Here is a 24,419-nt window from a genome sequence, read left to right as displayed (position 1 = left end):
TGGCTAAAAGAATTAATAAACAGCAACAATGTCAAAGACACTAATGAAAAAGAGCAATTATGAAGAAAGGGATACCTAAAACACAAACTCAGAAAAAAAAAGTTAATTCTAAAACATGCATCAATGAAACACAATTTGATCACAAATTTAACTAGAATTTCTAGTTGAAAAGAAGAAAAAGATTTTAAAAATTAAGTTAAGATGGTATTATAAGTTAAATCAGAAATCTTAAAGAACAGCAAATGAGATTGCTGGAGGAAAAGAGAGCACATATGCCCCCAAAAGGTAGGTTTGTTAGTCACGTATTAAGAATTAGAAGAAGATTGCTGGAAATAGCTAGAGCACTACCCTGATATTCAAATATATCAACTTAACACACATTAATTAAGTTCCTAGTGCTATCTCTGGTATATTAGGTAGCTATGCTATGGAAGATTTTCTTAAGACTCTTCCATATCTAAAACATAGGCAGTAAAAGACTGTGAACTAGAGGCAGCTGGGTGGCACAGTGGATAGAGCACCGGCCCTGGAGTCAGGAGTACCTGAGTTCAAATCCAGCCTCAGACATTTAATAATTACCTAGCTGTGTGCCTTGCAAAAACCTTAAAAAACAAAAATATTTGTGAGCCACCAGAATTACCAAATATACCACTGTAAAAACAAATATGATGAGTTAGGAAATTTTTAAGAAATAACTTAAGAAAACATAAGAGGGAGGTGGAAAGTCATAACATTTTAGGCAGAAAATTCAATAAGCGGCAGACAAGACAAATAGTTAAGCAAAATGTCACAACTCATCTTGGCATATCCAAATTTGTTAAGTAATTCTAAACACCAACCAATTATTTGCATTTTAGGAGATGTGAGTTGCATATTTATCTCACATTTTAACATGTATGTTTTGTAAGGAAATCAAATCGAGAAACTAAACAATACACCTATCTTTCAATGCACATTCATATCTCCCTCTCCAGTGAATCAGAAAGATAAATACCTTCTCAGTTAAGATCAATTTTTGCTGGAATTTTGCATTTTTAATAAATAGTTTACTTCACTTTTCCTGATAAGATTCATATTCATTCTCTCTCTCCATACAAACAAAACATATTGATCATAAAGACAAGATATATAAATGTAACAATGACTAGAAGTCTCTCAGAAAAACATTTGCTGTAAACTCCAAAACACAAATTTAAAATACGGAAATGCAAAGAAATTTAAGTACCAGAAGACTATTCTGGCATCATCCAAAAATTACAGAAGGAAATGAAAATAATATTTAAAGAGCAAAGGAGCTCAAGAAACAAATTCACTTTGCAAATCTAAGCCCAATCATTAATGAGGAAGGATGAATGCTCAATAAAAAAATTTTTCAGGGTATTCCTAAAATGAAAACCAGTCTAGAACTTAAGACAACAGAAATACAACAAAGGTAAATGAATACAGCAACTAAGTTAAGGCACAGATGACAAATTAAATTACTTTGGGGGGGGCATGAATCAAAAATAAGTCTAAAATAGAAAGGGAAGAAAGAAGCTTTGAAGAGAATAAGGAAAAGAAATCTTTCCTCAGAAAAAGATACAAAAAATGAAAATTTAAAGCTGACAAAAGCAATTGAAGAGGAGGAGAGGAAGAGGGATTTTATTTCACAATGTGAGAGAGAAAAAGATGTAGGTAATTACATAAAAAATATAATTACATTAAAAAATTAAACAAAACTCCGAAACAAGAAAAAGGGGTAATCAAATAAGGAAGACGTATTTAAGTGTCACAAGATGAAAACCAATAGGAACAAGGTTGCTATAGATATAATTAAAATAACTCAAGAGAAAGAGTACTATCCTTAAAGAGGAAGTGGGAGGACAACCCTGATTTGGAATAAATATTGGCAATAAATGAAGGAAAACAGAAAACTAATCTTCATAACTTTGAATGTGAATAGACTGAATAATCAAATAAAATGAAATAAAAAATAACAGACTATATTTTTAATAAATAAGTGAATTTGAAGGGAGGAAAATGATCTTTTTTTTCTCTGTGCCTGGTCATGTTTTGATATGCTTCCAGACCCTTGTTTACTGACATCATTGGCATTTCCTCACTAAGTGAGGACACTAGTACATTGGCCACGACAGGGTGGTAGAATTCAAATAAGGTGATCCAACTTTCAACACTGACAAGAATAATTTGCCAAAGAAATCTTTTTCTCCTTCATATCTGTCCAAATATTAAATAATATCATAAGATTCTTTAGGCAAAAAATTCATTTCACACAAATACCAAGTGTCTACATCTATTTAACTTTAAATTCAATGCGTCTAAACCAATTTCTCTTTCTTACAGGTGTTTGTTATTTACATTTGAAAATCTCACATTTTTCTTTCTTTTTTTCTATTTGTGCAGAAGTTAGTTTTTTTAACTGTGAATACAAGAATAGGATGGTGAATTTAAGTTATCTGTGATGAAAATGTCATCAAAGAATTACAGAAAAAGGACAATCTGGCCATTATCAAAAATGAGGGATAATAGACATATCATGTTTCCTTGATATTCTTGTGGCATTAGGAGAATGAAAAGAAGGTTCTTAGATGGACAACCAAAAGAACAAAACATAACGATTCAAGATGAATAGGTATAGATAGGGTTGCAATTGGTATAAATGGAAGGAATACTCCCACAGAGATGAAAACCATTGAAGTATTTGAGTTGGAAATATGTAAGCAAGTTATCTGTAACTTATTCAAAATAGGCAAATTTCAGGGGATAGAGTGCAAGGTTATCTCCAATCAGTTCCATTTCATCTCAATGGAACATGGAGTCATAAATGATTACCTATAATGTTCACCAGGCAATACTTTAGTTGCTTGCTAAGGTAGGAAAGTGAACTAATAGTATGGAAAAGGAACTCAAAACAAAAGAAAGCAGTTGTATTCAGTTCACTGGAGTAGCATACTAAAAACAATCTTTCAAAAATGTTTCTACTTTGTCAGAGATGAAAGTAAGCAGAATTTATGTCACCTTATTATCACTAGAACCCAAATGCTAAACCCTTCAGCTTATATTGAAGTTTTTATTTTAGTTTTTTTGTCATATGACTAATATTCTGCTCCTTTACAATGTGGAGTTTTCATATTGGTGAACCCAAATCTACATTGAGGATGGGGAATAAGTCCAAAGGACATAATATCTAACCTTTTTTTTTTCCTATTTGAAATAATGTTTGGCATTATTATACAAATGGCTCTGAAAAAGAAAGGTTGGAAAAGTCTTGTCAGAGTGTTAAGTATGGGTTTTCAAGGTTCAAAAAAAGGTTTTCTTAAGGAGTTAATATAATTTATTCACATGCATGCAATTAAAACAGCAACTGGACTCATCTCTACATTCATAACTGTATATAAAATATTGGTCAAAAACAGCCTTAAAACCAGGATAAAGTGGAGGAGGTAGAGGAAATGGATACTTATGATGATAAACCAGATTTTATGCCAATAGTACTTAAGACAGAAGTCAAGGGCTGAAAATGAAATGTTTTTAGAATATTCTCTAAAGCAATGTATCTAGGGAAACAATTTTTTCTAGAATTCCCAAGAATAATTTGAAAATATAATAATAACTTTCTAACAGTCCAGTGGATAGATAGTATTGGGTCTGGAGTTAGGAAGACTCCTGAATTCCAATATGACCTCAAACACTTACTAAGCTATATGACCTTGGACAAGTCATTTAACCTGTTTATTTCAGTTTCATCATCTGTAAAATGAACTGGTGAAGGAAATAGCAAACTATTCCAGTATCTTTTTGAAGAAAACCCCACATGTGGTCAACAAGAGTTGGATACAACTGAAATGACTGATCAACAACAAAACAGTATTTAGCTAATTTTTTTAAAAAAAATGTTAAGTGAATATAAAATAAAAACATTAAAATAAATTAAGGAAACTGAGTAATCCTATACTACTAGCTAGTAAGCATTCTATTTTATTAAAGCAGGCATAGAGTTCATTTCAAGACTCATTAGAAGCCAATATTAACAAAGTATGATCTGATATCAACCAAAGCAAGACAATTTAATCAGTTATATTCACTCCTCAATGGTAGATTTTTTTCTCATTAGAAAATATTCTGATTTCATACCTACCACAATAAATCAAAAGTTTAACAAATATTTACCTCATGGAAACAAGTTTAATGCTAAGCAGAAAATTCAGTTAAAACTCATTTTTAAAAACATCCTAGGAGAGCCAAGAGAGCCAAGATAATAGTGGCTAAACTCCTCTCCACAAACCCCTCCTTATAGATCTAGTATGCACCAGAATGAATCTTGATGAAAAAAAATCTAGAAAATGTCACAGTCAATCTTTTGTCCAGCTGAGCTCAACATAGGAAGATAAGGAATGCCTGCAGGACCTGGGGATATGGCAGAGACTGGAATATATTGCACCTACTTCTTCATCCAGGAAAGGGGCAAGAAGTCTCAGATTCCCACTAGGGCAGGTCCAAATCCTCTTAAGGCACTAAAACAGGGTAAAGAGTCAGGTAGTAGCTCTGTCACTTACAAGACATCCTTCAGTGGTATACAAAGAAAGAACCAAGTTCATAAGGTTGTAGCAGAAGCAACATGGCCAAGATCTCGGGCTCTTCCTTCTAATGTCTAGCACAATCTGCAAAGGAATACCCCAGGCAGGAATCCTGAACCAAAGGGAGCCCACAATTCTGCCTAAGTCAACACATTTTTCTATTTGTCCATTAGGAATAGAGTCCAAACAGCAATCTACTTTAAGTCAGGAATTTGCAGAGTCTAGACCAAAGGAATCACTTTGCCCTGAATCAGACCACACTGAGAGTACTGAAAGTTTGTGGGTATCTCAGTTTGTCCTTAAGAGTCAATGATAGGGGCGGCTAGGTGGCATAGTGGATAAAGCACTGGCCCTGGAGTCCGGAGTACATGGGTTCAAATCCAGTCTCAGACACTTAATAATTTACCTAGCTGTGTGGCCTTGGGCAAGCCACTTAACCCTGTTTGCCTTGCAAAAACCTTAAAAAAGAAAGTCAATGATAATAACACTCAATAACCCCTAATAAAGCAGCAATAGAGCCAGCCACTTTAGACCCTCTATATAGAAGTGTTGCAGAGCCCACACCTAATGTCAAGCTGAAAGAATGTATAAACAAAAAAAGGAACCCTTCTATAATGAGCTCAGGTGGCAGAGATGTTTCAATCATAAATAGAGAAGAGAATGACTCCGAAACATCTAAAAGCAATACAGTGGAGAAAAATACAAGTTCACAAACTCAAATGAAATACTTGGAAGAGTTAAGAGAACTAAAAAAAAAAAGTTTTCATAATTGGGAGAACTTGAGGGAAAAAAAATCAGAAAAGAAATAAAGAGCTATGGAAAAAAGAATTAGAGAATTGACCACAGTGAAGCACAAGAGGTAGAAAATCTTGTCCAAGTTTAACAAACTTTCTAAGGATTAGAATGATTCCATGAAGCAATAAGAAACAGTCAAAGTCAAAAGGCTGAAAAAATAAGACTAAAAGGCATTTCACAATAAAAAAAAAACTCACCTAGAAAACAGATCAGGGACAAAATTTAAGACTCAATTGGCTACTTATTATTTATCATGACCAAGGTAAGAGCCTAGAATCACATTTCAAGAAATCTTAAAAGGAAATGTCCACATCTCTTTGTTATAGGGCAAAATGGAAAAAGAAAGTACCCACCATTTACTCCCTAAAAGAAACCCCAAAATGAAAAATCCCAGGAACATCATAGCCAAATTCCAGAAAGAGAGGAGGGAAGAAAAGGAAATATTATCTCATATATTTGGAGGGCACAAGTAGATGTCTCTACCAACAAGTAGGGGAAAGCAGCTAACACTCGAACCTTGTTTATCTAAACTGGTCAGAAAAAGTACAAATACACACACACTTGGGTACAGAATTACCTTTCACTTAATAAACATAAAGAAAAGGAAAAAAAAGGAAAAGAAGGAATGAGAAGTCAGGTAGATTAAGGAACAGATTAATCCTAAACAAAATAAATTTCAATGATATACAACAATTTTTTTTCAAGGTTTTTGCAAGGCAAATGGGGTTAAGTGGCTTGCCCAAGGTCACACAGCTAGGTAATTATTAAGTGTCTGAGGCCAGATTTGAACTCAGGTACTCCTGACTCCAGGGCCGGTGCTCCATCCAATGTGCCACCTAGCCACCCTTTAGCTCTTTCTGATGTGACAAAACATGGGATTCTAAGGAGGTGTCTATAAATTGAGGAACAGATGAACAAGTTATGGTATACAAATGTGAGAGAATATCACTGGGCTCAAATCTTTAATAAAATAATGACTAACCAGGATTTCAAAGGATTATGATGAAAAATGTTGTCCACCTCCTGAGAGGTAAAAATTCAGAATACAGAATACATTTTGATAAGGTCAAGTGTAAATTTGTTTTGACTGACTAGGGAAGTGTATACTGGATTTTTTTTTCTTGTGTTCTCAAATGGGAAGAATAATTGGGGTAGAAGTCAGATTATGGTTGATTAAAATCAAATTTTAAAATTTTGTGTTAATACACACACAAACATAGATCAATACAATGACCAACCACAATTCCTGAGGACTGGTGATGAGACAAAGAGATGGACTCAGAAAAAAAGACATTTGTTTTTAGACATGGTGAATGAGAAATTTTTTTTTGCTTTACTATACATGCTTATAACAAAGGTTTTATTTTTCTTGTTTTCCAGAAGGAAAGTAGGAAGGATAGGCTAACTTTTAATACTCAAATTTAATTTTAAAAAATAAAGAGATTAAAATACACATTGTTCAACTATTGACAATTGATAAAGGATAATTTTAAATCCACCGGTGATACTGCTCCTGTTCATTTTCTTTTACTTCTTCCTCCCTCTTTCCAACCTGCCACTGCCCCCAGTGTCTAATCTATTTATGCTCTTCAATGGGCAATTTTCCCTTTAAGTTGAACTATAGTGAAATTGTTAGGAGTATAAAACAAGAAACTAAAAGAGAAATCACAGCAATAAGACTTCTTAAAATATATAGTCATAAGTATTCACAGTCTTCACTAAGATATTTATAATTGAGGCTTAAATTGTTAATAATTTAGAATTTTTTGCCATATTTAAAAACCACCCCATTTCATAGCCATGTCAGATCTTGGACCATATAGATTTAGGAAGGTAACATCACAAAAGGTCAGGATGCTGAGTGCCTTCCAAAAACTCATTTCTACTCTTTTCCAAGTTGTTTACTTGGATCCTTGTACTTCCTTATGCTATTGTCACTATACAAGAGGGTTCTCACCCTGATCCCTGCCCTCTCTGGAAATGAGTAAAAGATTTTCCTTACAAAAATGAGCATACCCTTTGACCCAGCAATACAACCACTGGGTCTATACCCAGAAGAGATCATGAAAAAAGGTAAAAACATCACTTGTACAAAAATATTTATAGCAGCCCTGTTTGTGGTAGCAAAGAATTGGAAATCAAGTCCTTTAATTGGGGAATGGCTTAGCAAACTGTGGTATATGTATGTCATGGAACACTATTGTTCTATTAGAAACCAGGAGGGACGGGATTTTAGGGAGCCTGGAGGGATTTGCATGAGCTGATGCTGAGTGAGATAAGCAGAACCAGAAAAACACTGTTAGGTTTGTAAAATTGTTTGAGGGGACACTATAAAACATATCTTTATCTATGTAGTTCCATATAGACCAACCAGTCATTAGAATATATCTTTTCTTATTTTTCTCCCCTCTTCTTAAGAATAGTGACACCATTTTCTAATATGTACAAGAATTTCTATACTTCTTTATTCTGGAATAGGAGAAGTCAGGGAGATGTGATTTCCCAAATTCTTGAAAATGTTTTCAAATGATACTAAGATAGGGGGCAGCTAGGTGGCGCAGTGGCTAGAGCACCGGCCTTGGAGTCAAGAGTACCTGAGTTCAAGTCCAACCTCAGACACTTAATAATTACCTAGCTGTGTGGCCTTGGGCAAGCCTCTTAACCCCATTGCCTTGAAAAAAAAATCTAAAAATTATGATACTAAGATAACTAAAGAACTTTGATAAAAAGTAGACTAAAGACAGTTTTAAAATCTTTCATGAATATTATGATCATAATAAAAAAAATGTTCTTTCAAGCATTTATTCTGTAGAAGTCCTTCTACTATTACTGCTACAGGGATTGCCAATGTAAAAGGATGCCAAATTAAGATCTTCAAGAAGTCAAATACAGAAAGCAACCCTCAGTGGCACTATTTGTAGATAAGTTGACATGTAAAAACATGAGAAAAAACCAATTGAGCTTTTAAGAGCAAAATATAGTTTTAGGGATTGACAGCGACAGTAACTGAAAATACAGTTTGACAGTAACCATTTTGATTACTAAGTCCATCAGTGTATTTACTCAGCTTTAAGCAATCCACTTTTGGAATCAGAATACATACAAAGTGTAAGAATCCATAAAGAAAGAATTAAGTGAATTAATACCAGCTGCATAAACAAAAGAGAAAAAATTATCTTAAGAAAAAAACACCTTTTAAAAAAAAACAGAAGCACTGAAATGGGAGAGAATAGAATGATGAATATTTCACCTGTATAACTTCTAGAATAAAAGGGGTTTTTTTACATGTTTTACAGTTACAACAACAAAAGCAGCAGGAAAAATCGTAATGAGTAAATGGCTACTCATTTACAATTACATTCTAAGATTTAAAATTAATTCTTAATGACATTATGTTGAACACTTTCCAAAGAATTTTAAAATGAATAAAAAGTGATATTATAATAAAATGAGAATACAAACAATGAAATCAGAGGCACTAGAAATATTAAACATGGAAGAGTGATAACATTTCTTTTGTTTACTAAAATTCAAAAAAACTCTTCTTCAAGAAATTGTAATAATTGGTAACCTTAAAGTGTATTTCAATACATAAAACAAGAAAAGTTCTTTTTTTCTAGTCTGGTAAAGTCCATAAAAACAATAAAAATGAAGTTATCAGAAGCAGGAGTAACTAAAGAAAATGACCAAGATAGACAAAATCCCATGTAGCAAAAAACTATTCAATTTATTTTGGGTCCTTTTCCCCTTTATTCTTTGTACCACTCTACTCCTTTTCCTGTAATTTATTGCCTTCCATATTCACTTAACTGTGGAGAACTTACAGTTCAAAAGCAACAATTTTGCCCTTTTCATAGTAGTATATTTATTCTCAAGTTTTTGGTCATGAAAAATTCTAGATTTACCAAAATTTAGCTTCTATAACAAAGTTCAATAAAAAATTTTCAATTATACAAATAAATTAACTTTAAATTTTATGCCAAACATAATTTAATAAATAAAGTTGTATATTAATTTGTAAGCACAGAAATATTAGACTTAATCTTGTTGTTTTTACCACATCTTGATTTGCAAATGGAAAGTTCAATGCACATATCTCTTTACAGAAAACATTTAACTTACACTCAAAATAAAAGAAGACAGTGTGTATTCTGCCACAGGATAACATTACAAGCAAAAAATTATTTTCTATGTAGGTTCCAAAAAAAGAAATAAAAAAAGAACCATACTACTTGGATACTAATAGATATGCTTCTTTTTTAATAAGTGGGGGAACAAACAATTTAATCAGATGATTATTGGTGGAATTTCAATCTGTCTGATCCCTCCCTCTATCATCTTAAAAGTAAGGACATGGAAATCCCCCAAGAATTTAAGAGACATTTCCAAGTTCACAGAGAGAGTCAGGATCCAACCTCAGGTCTTCAGTGCTCTTCTGATTACACCATATTTAGAAATTGTCTTGAGATAGCTTCTTTTGGTTGTTTGCATTGAAAAAGCATGCAACCTTTGAGTTGATTTCATCAAGTCTATTTATTAATGCATTTCAAGTTTCAAAAAATTTTACATATCTTTGCACAATACTTTTATTTTTTTTTGCAACGTTTTAGTAAAAATTTCCAAAGTGAACAAAAAAAGATACTGTATAAAACACAGCGGACATTAAACTGACAGTAGTATTAGATCTCACCTGTTGTCTTGATCTTTTTTATTTTACCACATCTTGATTTGCAATGGAAAGTTCAGTGCACATATCTCTTTTCAGAAAACATTTAACTTAGACTCAAAATAAAATAGGGCAGTGTGTATTCTGCCAAAACCCTACCACAGGATAACATTACAAGCAAAAAATTTACATGATCCAAAGTCTACCACATTCAAGAAGTTACTAAGAACTCTTGCAAAATAAAAGTCACCATTTTAGAAATGCAAACCCACTTCCAACCTTTGCACAGTCTGAAAACAAATGTATTTAAATGATTTAAAAGCAATTACATATATTTCTACCTATTTGTTTGTTTAGAATTATTTATAATCTGGGGTTTCATGTACAAAATTTGTCTCTAAATCATGTACAAAAAGCTGTATTTTGAAAAAAGTCACCACATACTGTACAAGTTTACAAGGAAGAGATCCCATTATTTTCTCTAGCATTTTTGGCCTTGCTGGCTTGCGTCACATTATGAGAATGATTGTGTAAACCTTATACTCTTAAAAAGAAAAAGGAAAAATAAAAGGAATACCCAAATACAGAAGCCTTTCCAACCTTCAAAAAATTTTCCTTCAAAGTGAAGCCAGGAAAATGATAGCCATTTACATCTGATTAGCTTGATGTAGTTGGAAAACAGAAGCAATAAATATGTCACAAGCTTAAATGTTTTTTAATGCCCCCTTCCATTTCCTGCATAGCAGTAAGCCTGTTAATACATTAAATGCTTTTGCTTTCTTTCCTTAAAAGGCCAATTATTTACAGCTGCTTAAAAATGAAATTTGGAATGGGACATTGTGCTGTTTCAACTTAACTGCTGCTTAAACAAAAAGAAAAACAAAATGTCAGTAGGCCTAACTATCAGTTGAGCAAATAATTGTTTTTAGTGGTTATCCATTATCAGTTACAATATGCTGAAAAAGTTGTCCATTTTTGATAAAGTAAAAAATAAGAACAACTTTTTTTCTTTTCCACATCAGCAAATTTTTTTTAAAAAATCAAAACAAAAACTTAAGAAATATCATTTGTTAAGGATATACAAAAAAATAAAAATAAGTAGGTGCAAAAAAAATCCAACAGGTATAATATCCACTAAAGCATGAATAAAATTTCAACTAACTGAAAAAGACTGAACTGAATAATTAGAGGAAATTGAAAGAAATCAAACTCTTACAAAAAAGTCATTTTGAAGCAGTATGCTGCATATGCCCAGTTTACATAACACTTCTGTCAACTGTATCCCCAGAGAATATTCAGTTGCGTGCTATGTTTTAGCAGCTGTTTGAAAAGATAAAATGAGTAGTGGAACCAATTCTATCATAAGAAAAAAAATTGATTCTCATTTCAAAACTGCTGTGTAAAAGCATTATAGAATCCTGGACCATTATACACCACCATCCTCTGTTATCCTGAGTATGTCAATTAAAACAGTAATTGTTTTCATTAATAGCGGAAAAGTTTATAATACAAAGAAACATCCATATTGCAATTTTTGTTTACAATTGCACACAGAAGTACAGTGTACGTAAGAAATACATGTCTGCATATAACAAGGTATGTACATTGGCAAGTGATGTCTCCAATGTTGAGGTGGTCTAGCCTCCTAGCCTTGATTGGCAGTTGAAAAATAGATATATATTTCAATTTGTGAATAAAAGTTTTAATAGAGCCATGTTTGCCTGCAAGTGAAGAAAACGCAGCAACGAAGAACAGGGAATAAGGGGCGCGCAATTGTATTCTAAGACTTTGTGCCATTAGATTAAAAATATTTGTCTGTAAGAAAAACATGATACTTCCTTCTTTTTTTTTTAAATTGGAATATTCAGCCATTAAAATTTAAACAACTCCACCTGGTCTGAGGACATAGTATCTTGCCTTTTTTTCTTCTACTCTTATGCTGAGAGCTTAGTCTGGGGACAATGACTTAATAGGTTTTTCTTTGGAGTGAAGTTTTCCCATTGTAGGCACTAGGAAGAACCAAGGCAAAAACTGCAGTTAACGTCTCATGTGTCCCATTTGATAACTTTCTCGGGGTCTCTGACGTTGTGGTGGCTGAACTGCTTGTGGAGGTCTCCTCCTCTTTAAAGTGCCTGGAGAATACCAAATAAAAGCAAATTAGGCCATGAATTTAAAAAAAATTATCTTTGATTTAAAATTCAAACACAAGATAACTTTTGAACACAAAAGTAATGTGCATAAAATATAAGACTTAAGAATAAGTTATAAAACTTAAAGCCCTACCCTTTCAGTTTACATTCTCTAAAGGGATGCTGGTTTGTTTAAATCTTTGCTTCATTTAGTAGACTTTGAAGATATAATTTGTTTAATAAGAGTGTATGGATATGAAAAACCTTGAAAATTTGACAGAAAGTTCAAATAGAAGAAAGCTATGTGAAATCTGACAAAAATACTAAAAATATGAAAATTCAAATCAAAGAATTTGAAAAATCAATAGGTGAATATTCAACACAGTATAGGCATTTTTAAAACAGCTGTAACTTATGTTGGAAAACAATATCCTTAAAATAAGGATTCATACATTCAGAAATACCATTTCCAATGGCAATGTATATATTTAAAATTATTTCCTGTGGCACAAGATAACACTTATTAATAGGGGTCTATGTTACTGTTTGATTACATAAAGAACTCTAACACAAAAAAAATTATTGAACAAAAAATTTAATTTGCTCAAACTGTCTTACCTGGAAGTGGTTTAGGAGGAGGCAACTTTGGATTACTGCTTGGAGTATGAACACTGCATATCTTAATAAAGCCAGCCATTAACATTATCAGTGCAATTCCCATAAGCAAAACTGCCCACCAGTAAGCCTAAAAATAATAGATAAATAATGTATACTATAAAGTTAGCAGTTCTGAAATCATGATTTCTAATGTAAAATGATAATATACCTCACATATTCATAAACAGATTATTTAACAAATTTATATTTACTAGAATTTTGCTGAGAATAAGTTTAAAAAAATTTTAAAATGTTTAAGTCTGTGAGTAAACAAAATATGTTAGAATATATAAGTGCATATACACAAGTATAGTGTACAAGTATAGTGCCTGAATCTTCTATTTAGAAGCTATTTAATCTTACTTTAATGAAGTAGGATAACAGTTTAAAAAAAAGGTTTCAAATCCTGGCTCCATCAAATATTAAACTCTGGGACCTTGGCTAAGTCACTGACAACTTATGTAAGTCATTTCCTCAACTGTATAATGAAGATAAAAATCTATACTATCAATACCTGACTAGGTTATGAAGTACATATAAAATAATGTACTGTATATAGAGTTTTGTGCAACAGAAAATGCCATATAAATATTAACTATGATGATGCCTAGAATAATGAATGCTAAACTGAGTAATCCTGTTTGAAATAAACCCATGGGCTTTGCAAAGCATTTTAGAACTTAAAGGAGTTTTAAAGAGTACCCAATCAATTCCATTCTCATTTTAAAGAGAAGGAACCTGATACCCAACAGATCAATTATAAATCATAAAATTAGCAGATTACAAGGATGGAAGAGAAAAGCTGCAGTAGGGAGTTACACTGAAAGAAAAAAGTTGTAAAGGATAGATAAGACAGAAAAAAATGTTTTAAAAAATGAATATAAGAATTTAGAAAGCTTATCAGTTATCTTGCCAATTAGTATACAGCAAAGAAATCCCATAAATTTCAAGATAATCTGAAAACAGCTAAATTACAACATAATGACATTATAACTTGCATTCACAATGAAAGACCTTGAGTCCTTAAAATAAGGTTAAATTATATTTAGTGTAATCTCTTTGAAAAGGTAATATGGGTAATGAAAAGAGAATTTATTAAATTAGAGGTGTATATCCCAGTCCTTGTTCTTATAGTTAATATGTGATCTTGAACTCAGCTTCACTGCTCATTCTTATTGTTTATCCTACCTTCTCAAAGAGGAATAAGATATCAGGAAGGTGAAGTCATGATTTGCAAAGTGAATTGGATTTAAGTGAGAGAGAATGGTGCAAAGTCAACAGCCTCACTTTCTCCTCCAGACCTATCTGGGTCCAGTGGCAAGATCAAAATCAAGAAAACTCCTTTTTTAGTGTTTTCCTCATGTCTCAGTTTGATTGAGGCAACATCCACTCAGTGATTAAGGTTACTTAAAACAGTACATGGAAGCATATACATAAGTGGGTATTTTCTTCAAACGTCAAAAAGCAACCATCTAAAACCATCAATGAGTATTATTTGAAATGGGGATAAGTTAGAAGTTTTCCCAATAAGATCAGAAGTGAAACAAGAATATCTGTTATTTATTAAATATTATTTTAGAAATGGTAGCAATAGCAATAAGGAGAAAAATAAATTGAAGAAATTAGAATGGGTAATGAGGTAATAAAACTATCTTTTTGCAGACAGTATGATGATATATTTGAAAAATACTAAAAATATAGTGAAAATAATAATTTTAGCAAAGTAACTGGAAACGAAATTTACACACACAAATTATCAACATTTCTGTATATCACCAACAAAACCCTGCAAGAAGAAATAGTAAGAAATACTTGATTTAAAATAACTATAGACAATATAAATACCTGAGAATATACTTGTCAAAACAAACAGTACCTATATGAACATAATTATAAAGCACATTTCATACGAACAAAATCAGATTTAAGAAAGTGGAGAAATATTCATTATTCATGGGTAGGCAGAACCAGTATAAAAAAAATGACAATTCTAGTTAAGCCATTTATTCAATATTATCTCAATTAAATTACCAAAAAATAATTTATTGACTTGGAAAAGTCAAAAAATTAATATGAAAGAACAAAAGTTCAAATATTTCAAAGGAACTAATGGAAAAAAAATAAAAGGAAGGACATTTAGCAGCACCAGAACTTAAACAATATTAGACGGATGTAAATAGCAAAACTATCTGGTACTAAGAAACTGATATGTAGAGCAAGGGAACTGATTAGATATACAATACGTAGTAGCAAATGAACATAGTAACTTAAGTGTGTTTGACAAACGTAAAGATTTAAGTTTCAGGGATAATTCATTATTTGGTAAAAAACTGTTGGGAAAGCTGCAAAAGTAGTCTGGTAGAACGAGTATCTTACTCCATTTACCAAGATTCAGTTAAAATGAATACATGGCCAAGAATATAAAGGGAGACATCACAGACATCAGATTTATGGAAAGGGGAACAATTTTTGAATAGACATGAGATAAAGAAAATTAGCAGATTACAAGGGTGGAAGAGAATACTGTGGGGTATAAAATGGGTAAATACTTGGGGTATAAAATGGATAATTTCAATTGCATTAAATTTAAAAGATTTTGTACAAATAAAACCAATGTAGTCGAGACTGGAAGGAAAGTAGAAGATTAGGAAACAAATTTTTGTTTCTCAGATAAAGGTCTCATGTCAAATATATAGAAATCTCTGTCAAATCTATAAGTATATGAATCATTTCCCAAATGATCAAAGGATATGAAATGGCAGTTTGGGGATAAAGGAATCAAAACTATATAAAGTCAGATGAAAAGAATATTCTAAATAACTACTGATTAGAGAAATGTATAGCAAAATAATTTTGAGATAACATCTTACACCTGTAAGGTTGATTAAAATGATAAAAAAGGAAAGCAACAAATACTGGAGGTCATGTTAGAAAACTGGGAAATGGGGGGGGGGGGGGCCCGGGGGAGCCAAGATGGCAACAAGAAGGGATCGAGTCTCAGGAGCTCTCTGATAAAATTCATCAGCTAAGGACTCTAACTAAACTTTCGAGAGACCGAACCCACAAAGGGACCCAGTGAGGCAGTTCTCTTACTCAAGGTAATCTGGAAAAGAGCAGACAGGCTCTATTCCCTGGGGTTGGAGGGGTGGCCTGCCAGAGGGGTGGCCCGCCAGAGTGAAAGAACTCCAGCCTCCTGGAGGCAGCCCCAGGGCGCTGGGAGTCTCAGCTCACAGCAGCGGGGGAGTCTCCTGAGCTGCACCCCGAGGAGCACCGGGCACAAAGTGGGGGAACAGCGGGGGACCTCTGCCAGAGCGAGCACATGGAGCCCAGCCCTCAGGGCACACAGCAAGCAGCATGGTCTTTCCCCAGCCCTGATCCAGGAAACAGAAGCAGGAAGCAGGAACCTCCAGGGAATGAGCCCTTGAGCTGAGGGAGGGGAGTGAAGAGAGACTGCAGAGCTCTGTCCTCTGCCCCTGGAACAGGATTCAGGGGCTCTGACCACATTCAGATCCTGATAGCAGTCTAGCCCTCCCCCCCACCTCAGCCCCGTGGCAGAGGGAGGTGCTTATGGTCATTCAAAGACCAGGAGGGAGGACAGAGCCTCACACACTGAGACCCTTGTGGGAGCATCCCAAAAGCTCAAGAAACACCCCAAACCAGGCCCAGGCTGGGAAAATGAGCAAGCAAAGAAACAAAAAGAAGACTATTGAGAAATATTTTGCAAATGAGCCCAAGAAGGACCAAAATACTCAGTCTGAAGATGAGGAAGCACAAGCTTCTGCATCTAAAGACTCCAAGAAAAACAGAAATTGGGCTCAGGCTATGATAGAGCTCAAAAAAGACTTTGAAAATCAAATGAGGGAGTTGGAAGAAAAACTGGGAAAAGAAAGGAGAGAGATGCAGGAAAAACATGAAAATGAAGTCAGCAGCTTAGTCAAGGAAATCCAAAAAAATGCTGGAGAAAATAGCATGCTAAAAACCAGCTCAGGTCAAATGGATAAAACAGTTCAAAAAGTTATTGAGGAGAAGAATGCTTTAAAAAGCAAAATTGGCCAGATGGAAAAAGAGGTAAGAAAACTCTCTGAGGAGAACAAATCCTTCAGACAAAGAATAGAATTCAGGGAGATTGATGAATTTAACAGAAATCAGGAATCAATACTTCAAAACCAAAAAAAATGAAAAATTAGAAGAAAATGTGAAATATCTCATTGAAAAAACAACTGATATGGAAAACAAGACTTAGGAAAGATAATTTAAAAATTATTGGAATACCTGAAAGGCATGATCAGGAAAAGAGCCTTGACATCATTTTCAAAGAATTACTACAGGAAAATTGCCCTGATATTCTAGAAGCAGAGGGCAAAATAGAAATGGAGAGAATCCACTGATCTCCCTGAGAAAGAGATCCCAAAAAACCAACCCCTAGGAATATTATAGCCAAGTTCCAGAACTCCCAAGCCAAAGAGAAAATATTACAAGCAGCCAGAAGAACACAGTTCAAATATTGTGGAGCTGCAGTCAGGATCACACAGGACTTAGCAGCAGCTACATTGGAAGCTCGTAGGGCTTGGAATACAATATACTGGAAGGCAAGAGAGCTTAGAATGCAGCCAAGAATGAACTACCCAGCAAGGCTGAATGTCCTCTTCCAGGGAAAAAGATAGACTTTCAATGAACCAGGGGAATTTCAAAGGTTCCTTTTGGAATGGCCAGCACTGAACAGAAGGTTTGATCTTCAGATACAGGACTCAGGTGAAGCATGGAGATTGGAGGAGAGGGGGGGAAATATGAGGGACTTAATGAGGATGAACTGCATGTATTACTGCATAGAAAAATGACACTGATAACTCATATGAACCATCTCAGTTAATAGAGCAGGTAGAGAGAGCTTTTATAGTTGAAGCACAGGAGAAAGCTGAATTCAAAGATAAAATAGTGTAAAAATGGAGTCAATAGAAAAAAAGGGAAATGGAATGGGAGGAAAAAAAAAGGAGAGGGGGAATAGTCCAAGATATTTCACATAAGATTTTTTTTTATTACAATGAGCTATTGCAATGATATGAAAGGGGGGAGGCAAGGGGGAATGAGGTAAACTTTGCTCTCATCAGAGATGGCTAGGAGAGGAAACAGCAAATATACTCAATGGGGTATAGACATCTGGAGTAAGAAGGAGGGGGGAGCAGGGGGAAGGGGTGGGGATGTGAATAAAGGAGGAGAGGATGGACCATGGAGGGAGAGCGGTCAGATATAACACATTTTCTTTCTTACTTCTTACAAGGGGCTGGGAATGGAAGGCCTGCCCAGGACCACAGGGCTGGGTGGATTCTGGGCCTAAGGGGTGGTATGGGGGCTCAGGGCTTCTTGGCCCCAGGACCAGGGATCTGTCTGCTGCGCCACTCAGCAACCCTACAGCAGTCATAGTGAAAGGAGAGAGAAAATAGAGTACATGGTAGTGGCGAAATAAGAAAGGAGGGAGTTGCGATCAGCAATGGCAACAGTGGAAAAATATGGAAATAACTTTTGTGATGGACTTATCATAAAGAATGAGATCCACCCATGACAGAGTTGTTGGTGTTGGAACAAAGACTCAAGCACATTTTATTATTATTTGGGGGAGGGTACAGGGCAAGTGGGGCTGGATGGCCTGCCTGGGGCCACATAGCAGGGTGATCTTTGGGTGTCTGGGGCCGGATTTGGACCCAGGTGCTCCTGGCTCAAGGGCCAATGCTCTGTCTGCCACCCAGCCACCCCTACTATTATTACTATTTTATTTTATTTTGGGTCTTTTTTTTCCCTTTCTTTTTTTTTCATTTTTGCAGGGCAGTGGGGATCGGGTGGCTTGCATGTCACACGGCTGGGTGATTGTTGGGTTTATGAGGCTGGATATGGACTCGGGTACTCGTGGCTCCAGAGCTGGTGCTTCGTCCATTGCGCCACCTGGCCATACCTACAATTATTACTATTATTATTTTTTATTTTAATTTTTTTCTCTCCCCTTTACTTTTTTCGCCCAAACAAGTCTATCTATATTCATGGGGGAGGAGGGGTATTTTGTTTACTTGCAAACAAGAATATTTTATTAATGTAAAGAAAACATTTGTACAAAATGAGAATAAAAATAAATAAATTAAAAAAAAAGAAAAAGAAAAAGAAAACTGGGAAACAAGTTCACTATGGGTAGAACTGTGAATTGATCTAACCATTTTAGAGAGCAATCTGAAATTGTGCTGTTATAAATTTGCATATATATATATATATCTTTGACCCAGCAGTAAGAAACTATCTTGTTTCCCAAGATGATCAGCAAAAAAGGAAAATAACTTTTATGTCCTTAAATATTTAAAGCAACTCTCTTCGTGGTTGCAAAGAATTGGAAATTGAAGGGATAGCCTTAAATTGGAAAATGGCTAAACAAAATTGTAGTATATAACTATGATAGAATACTACTATTTTATTTTATTTTATTAAGGTTTTTGCAAGGCAATGGGTTTAAGTGGCTTGCCCAAGGCCATACAACTAGGTAATTATTAAGTGTCTGAGGTCAGATTTGAACTCAGGTACTCCTGACTCCAGAGCTGGTGCTCTATCTACCACGCCACCTAGCCACCCTATAATTACTTTATTTTTAAGGATTTTTTTTTGCAAGGCAGTGGGGTTAAGTGGTTTGCCCAAGGCCACACAGCTAGGTAATTATTAAGTGTCTGAGGCCGGATTTGAACTCAGGTACTCCTGACTCCAAGGCCAGTGCTCTATTCACTATGCCACCTAGCCACCCCCCTATAATTACTTTTTAAAATCTTGTTTAACGGAATTGGCAAAACATTTGATTTCACAGAATATTTACTCAGGGTTCAAGAAGAGTAAGATTTTTCTTTCTAAACTTGAAAACAAAAAAAAGTCAAAAAAAAAGTTAAACATAATAATATATAATTTTATTTCTGTGCAAAAAACATGATAACACAATAGGGCAGTGGAATCTAAGGTTGCTTTTCTTTTGTTTCCTTTTTCAAAAACATTTCTAATTTTTACCTTCTAAATTAAAAAAATCAATTAGAAAAAAAGTATATTTCCTATGAAAACTACTGTAAGCAAATGAGAGACAAGATGACATTTGAGGTCCCTTCCAGCTTTAAGTCTATTTTAATGTCACACACTGAAAAGCCTACTTTGTAGGCCTTTTTCATGGATATTTCCTTACTGGAAAACATTCATTTACATTAAATGGAAAAAAAAAAATTGTCCAAAACAAATACTTAGAAATTTACTACTAATACCAACAATAACAGTAACAATAAATTTTTTACTTATATTTCCAGTTTACAAAGAATCCTTTAAAAGAGTGTTTTATTTAAAAATTTATTTAAAAATCAGGGAGATTTAAGTAATACAAGTATTAACTTTATGCTGTATGGATTTTTATATAAACTGGTTTCCTCCTTCATTAGAATACGCTTCATGAATTTGTGTGTCATCCTTGCGCAGGGGCCATGCTAATCTTCTCTGTATCATTCCAATTTTAGTATATGTGCTGTCGAAGCGAGCACCCTCCTTCATTAGAATATAAGTTCATTATAAGTAAGAACAATCTTACTGTTCTTCACTTGCCCAGTAAAGTATTTGGTACACAGGAAGCATTTATGATGAGGCACCTAATCTCCTTTAAAATTAAGCAATTTGTCCAGGGAAATGAGTATAAGATCAAAGTGCATGCTAAATTTTATACCAACCATGGCTTCCGGACATAAGTCTAAAGCTAAAAAATATTCTTAAAGAGAATTTTGTTTGTTCTTCATATTTCAACAGCATTAGTTTATATACATACATACATACACACACACACACACATACATACAGAGAAACAGAGACAGAGACTACAGAAAAAAATTAATTAACTTAAGGACACAGAATTTTTCAATAATTCAAATTTGAAATTTCTCCCCCTTCTCTCTGACCCATATAAAATGGTGCCATTTAATAATTTTCTGTTATTTAAACAAAGAAAGTACCAAGTATGCTGGGCTTGGTGTACACCTCCCTCCCCCAAAATGATATTCAAATTCACACTCACTTCAAAGTAAATAACTGTTGTTGTTCAGTCATGTGACCCCCATTTAGGATTTTCTTTCAAAGAGGAATGATCTGTCATTTCCTTCTCCAGTTCATTTTATAGATAAGAAAAATGAAGCAAACAAGATTAAGTGACTTGCCCACAGATGGTTAAATGTCTGAGGTCACACTGAACTCGAGTCTTCCTAACTCCAGGTGCAACATTCTATCTACTACATCACACTATAAGAGCATACAATATTCCCAAAGATTATGCTTTGCCTAAAATAGCTTTTTGTAATTATCTTCAAAGTCTGTGGCATTTTTCTGAATAGAGGAAATCTATGTCTGTGGAGAAAGTATTTGATTTTTATAAGTACTTAAAAGTCATTAGAAGTCAAGATAGGTAAATAAGAATTAACTAGTTGGATAAAACAATATTTTAAGGGAGAGGGGAAAAATATATTTTGTATATGTGGTTTATAATCTAGAACCAAAAACAACTGCAGAAGAGGCACTCTCAAAGTGTTTTAAACAATTACTCCCTCTATTCATTCAAATAAGCAGTTTTAAGGCACATACTATGGTGGACCTAACATTCTGAAGTGCTCTACTCTGGCAGGGAAAAGCGGGTCAATTCTAGTACATCTTGTTTTTAATAGTTTTATTATGTTATAATCACAACTTGGGTCCTCCAGACTACAGGACCAGTGCTCTATCCACTACACTACCCAGCTGCCCCCTAAACATTTATACTTTTAAAATAAATCTAACCTTTACCACAAAAAAAAAAAATCCAAACAAACAAGCACTGATATTTCACACAAATAAAATCATCATCAAAAGTATCCAAAATTCAAAATTGAGGAATGGATGAACAAATTATGGTATACGATGTGATGGACCACTATTACACTATAAGAAATCTCAAGGGATGGTACTTCAGAATATCCTGGAAGGACTTGTATGAACTGATACTGAGTGAAATAAGCTGAACAAGAAGAATACTACGACACACTAACAGCAACACTGGGTGATAACCATGATGGACTTGCACATTTCAGCAGTAAAATAATTAAAGACAATTCTAGAAGACTTATGACAGAAAAATACCATTCATTCTCAGAGAAGGAACTATGGAGATTAAAGGGAGACCAAAACTTACAATCTTCAATTTTTAAAAGTTGTCTTTTTTTCTCCCTAATGTTTTTCCTTCTATTTGGATTTAATTCTTCTTTCACAACAGATTTAATGTGGGTCTATATTTAGCATGTTTACACACATACAGCTTATATTAAATTGCTTTCTGTCAGAGGGAGGAAAGGAGGGAGGAAGAAAAATGAAAAACTAAAAACCCAATTAAAAAAACCATTGTTGAAAACTACCACTGCAATGTAGTTGAAAAAAATAAACTTAAAATATTTAATAATAGTATTCAAAATTCAAAAGAAAATAAACTTTGAAACACTTCAAAAAAAAAGTAAGGTCCTTTAAGATACCTTCAGTCCTGGGGACAAGAGTGAATAAAAAAGAATAAAATGAAAACAGAAAGGATCTGAATAATAGATCAATTTCTAAAGCAAACCACATATTCAACTTATATTCTGACAATCCAAACAAATTTATCACTTACATATTTCCTATCATATTACAATTACTATTTTAATGATTTAATAAGTCCATTTTCAACAACCATTTAAATGTGTCAAGTAAATTAGGATTGGTGCATATTACACTGACTATACCATGGCCAAAGGTGAGAAAATCATGGCTAAATAACAGTAATAGGGAAGATTTTGGAGCTGCTAAAATTTGTAGGCCTAAAAAACAATTAATGGATGAATGACAGCTAATCATCTCTAATGTCATAGGAAGGTTCCATTCAACATTTTTTATCATTAACTAGGTTGAAGAATGTATAGTTTGTCAGATTTTTAGGTGACACAAAATTAGTAGAGATAATTAAAATGTCAGACATTCAAATAAATATTCAAAATTATCTCCACATGCTGAATTAACAGAAACCAGAAAAATGAAAGATGAATAAATATAAAATCATGTGAACATATGCTAGAACAAATTAATTCTATAAGCCTAAACCCTGATTGATAATAACTCATTTGAAAAATACAAGGATATTTGAGTTTATCAGAAATTCAAATTGAGTCAACATTCTGATGTGGTCACGAATGCAAAATCTTATCCTATCCAGAAGCATAATATCCAGAATTCAAAAGATAATAAATGAAACTTAATAGAGCACAACCCTTCCAGAATACCAAAAAGTCTAAATGAAATCTTTACTAGTCACATTGATTATACTGTTCAGTCTTAGAATTCACATTTGAAAAGGGGCACTTAGAGTCTCTCTGAAAACAGTTTATCGGGGCAGCTAGGTGGCACAGTGAATAGAGCACCAGCCCTGGAATCAGGAGTACCTGAGTTCAAATCTGGACCTCAGACACTTAATAATTACCTAGCTGTGTGGCCTTGGACAAGCCACTTAATCCCATTGCCTTGCAAAAAAACCTAAAAAAAAACCCAACAACAACAGTTTATCTACAGGAATGTGGCTGCCCTATAGAAGTCAGAGAGGATGCCATGTGCCTAAAAGCTGACGCAGTATTGTCTCAGAGTGAAAAATATGGCAAGTCATGCAGGCAGAGGCTTCTTTCGGTAGAGGAATGGTTCATAGCATTCATTAATGTTAATGTTCTTCAGGTTTTCTAGGTGAAAACACAGATTCCTTAAATTCAGGGTATGGGGGCGTGACCTCTCCCCTAAGTAAGAAAAGTTGGGGCAAGTAGCTGATGGTATTCAGAGGTCAGCTTCAGGATCATATATATGATTTTCCCCTTCTACCCCTCTCTCCCTTCATCCTTCTCTATTTTCTCTCTCTAAGGCACAAAGACACACACATCATTTCTTTATAATATTGCCATAGTTTCTACTTGAGCAATGAGTTACTAGGAAACAGTCAACAAATCACAGTTCCTTTAAATTGCTTCCTCTGTCTTTTGAGGGATGAAATTTTCACTAAGACAAGGTAAGAATTAGCTGCTCCATTTTTTCTGCAGTCAACAAACAGATTAGTGAAGTTTCACTATAACTATTATCTGCCTCTTTGTGCCAGGTTTGAAATCTGATTCTCAAGCTTTTCATCTATTTCTTTTTTTCCTCTACAGGTGATGATTAGTCTAATATGATGAATGAATAGATAAAAATGTTAAGAAAGTCAACTCAGAAGGAATTAAAAGCTCAAGAATGAAATTCTGCTGTCACAAAGGAAATAATTCTCTTGAGGAAAGAAAAGGGGGGATGATTAAAGAAAAAAAGATGGAAATAAGGGCAGGTAAGAAAAATAAATCTAAGCGTGTAGCAGAGAAAATATTAGGCAGAAGAAAATTAACCTTTTTCTGAGGCTGGCTTTATATTAACACTGACCCTTCATTTTGTTATTCAAAGTTTTCCCACAGAAACTACTTGAAGCATGCTCTCATCCATTACATAACAGAAATCTCTTGAGACCACCTATGCCCCCCTACTCCC

The 24,419-nt window shown here is 34.0% G+C and overlaps 1 protein-coding gene and 1 non-coding gene across 2 annotated transcripts in view; both read right to left on the bottom strand.

Moving 5' to 3' along the window:
• Positions 1-9,880: 9,880 nt before the first annotated feature.
• The window catches only part of ADAM10 (ADAM metallopeptidase domain 10), a 167,837-nt gene continuing 153,298 nt past the window's right edge, over positions 9,881-24,419 (bottom strand). The window contains exons 15-16 of the mRNA XM_074234574.1: positions 12,786-12,912; positions 9,881-12,170 (exon numbers count right to left, since the gene is read on the bottom strand). Coding sequence (XP_074090675.1) covers positions 12,076-12,170; positions 12,786-12,912 — 222 coding nt within the window. The 3' untranslated portion in view covers positions 9,881-12,075. The remainder of the gene's footprint in view (positions 12,171-12,785; positions 12,913-24,419) is intronic.
• LOC141523244 (U6 spliceosomal RNA) lies at positions 20,262-20,368 on the bottom strand. The gene has a single exon (XR_012478429.1). It is a non-coding gene; the product is annotated as a U6 spliceosomal RNA (small nuclear RNA).

This window comes from Macrotis lagotis, chromosome 4 (genome assembly GCF_037893015.1).
Source record: "Macrotis lagotis isolate mMagLag1 chromosome 4, bilby.v1.9.chrom.fasta, whole genome shotgun sequence".
NCBI lineage: Eukaryota > Metazoa > Chordata > Mammalia > Peramelemorphia > Peramelidae > Macrotis > Macrotis lagotis.
Note: the sequence above shows the minus strand (reverse complement) of the source record. Positions and strands in the feature narration are given on the sequence as shown.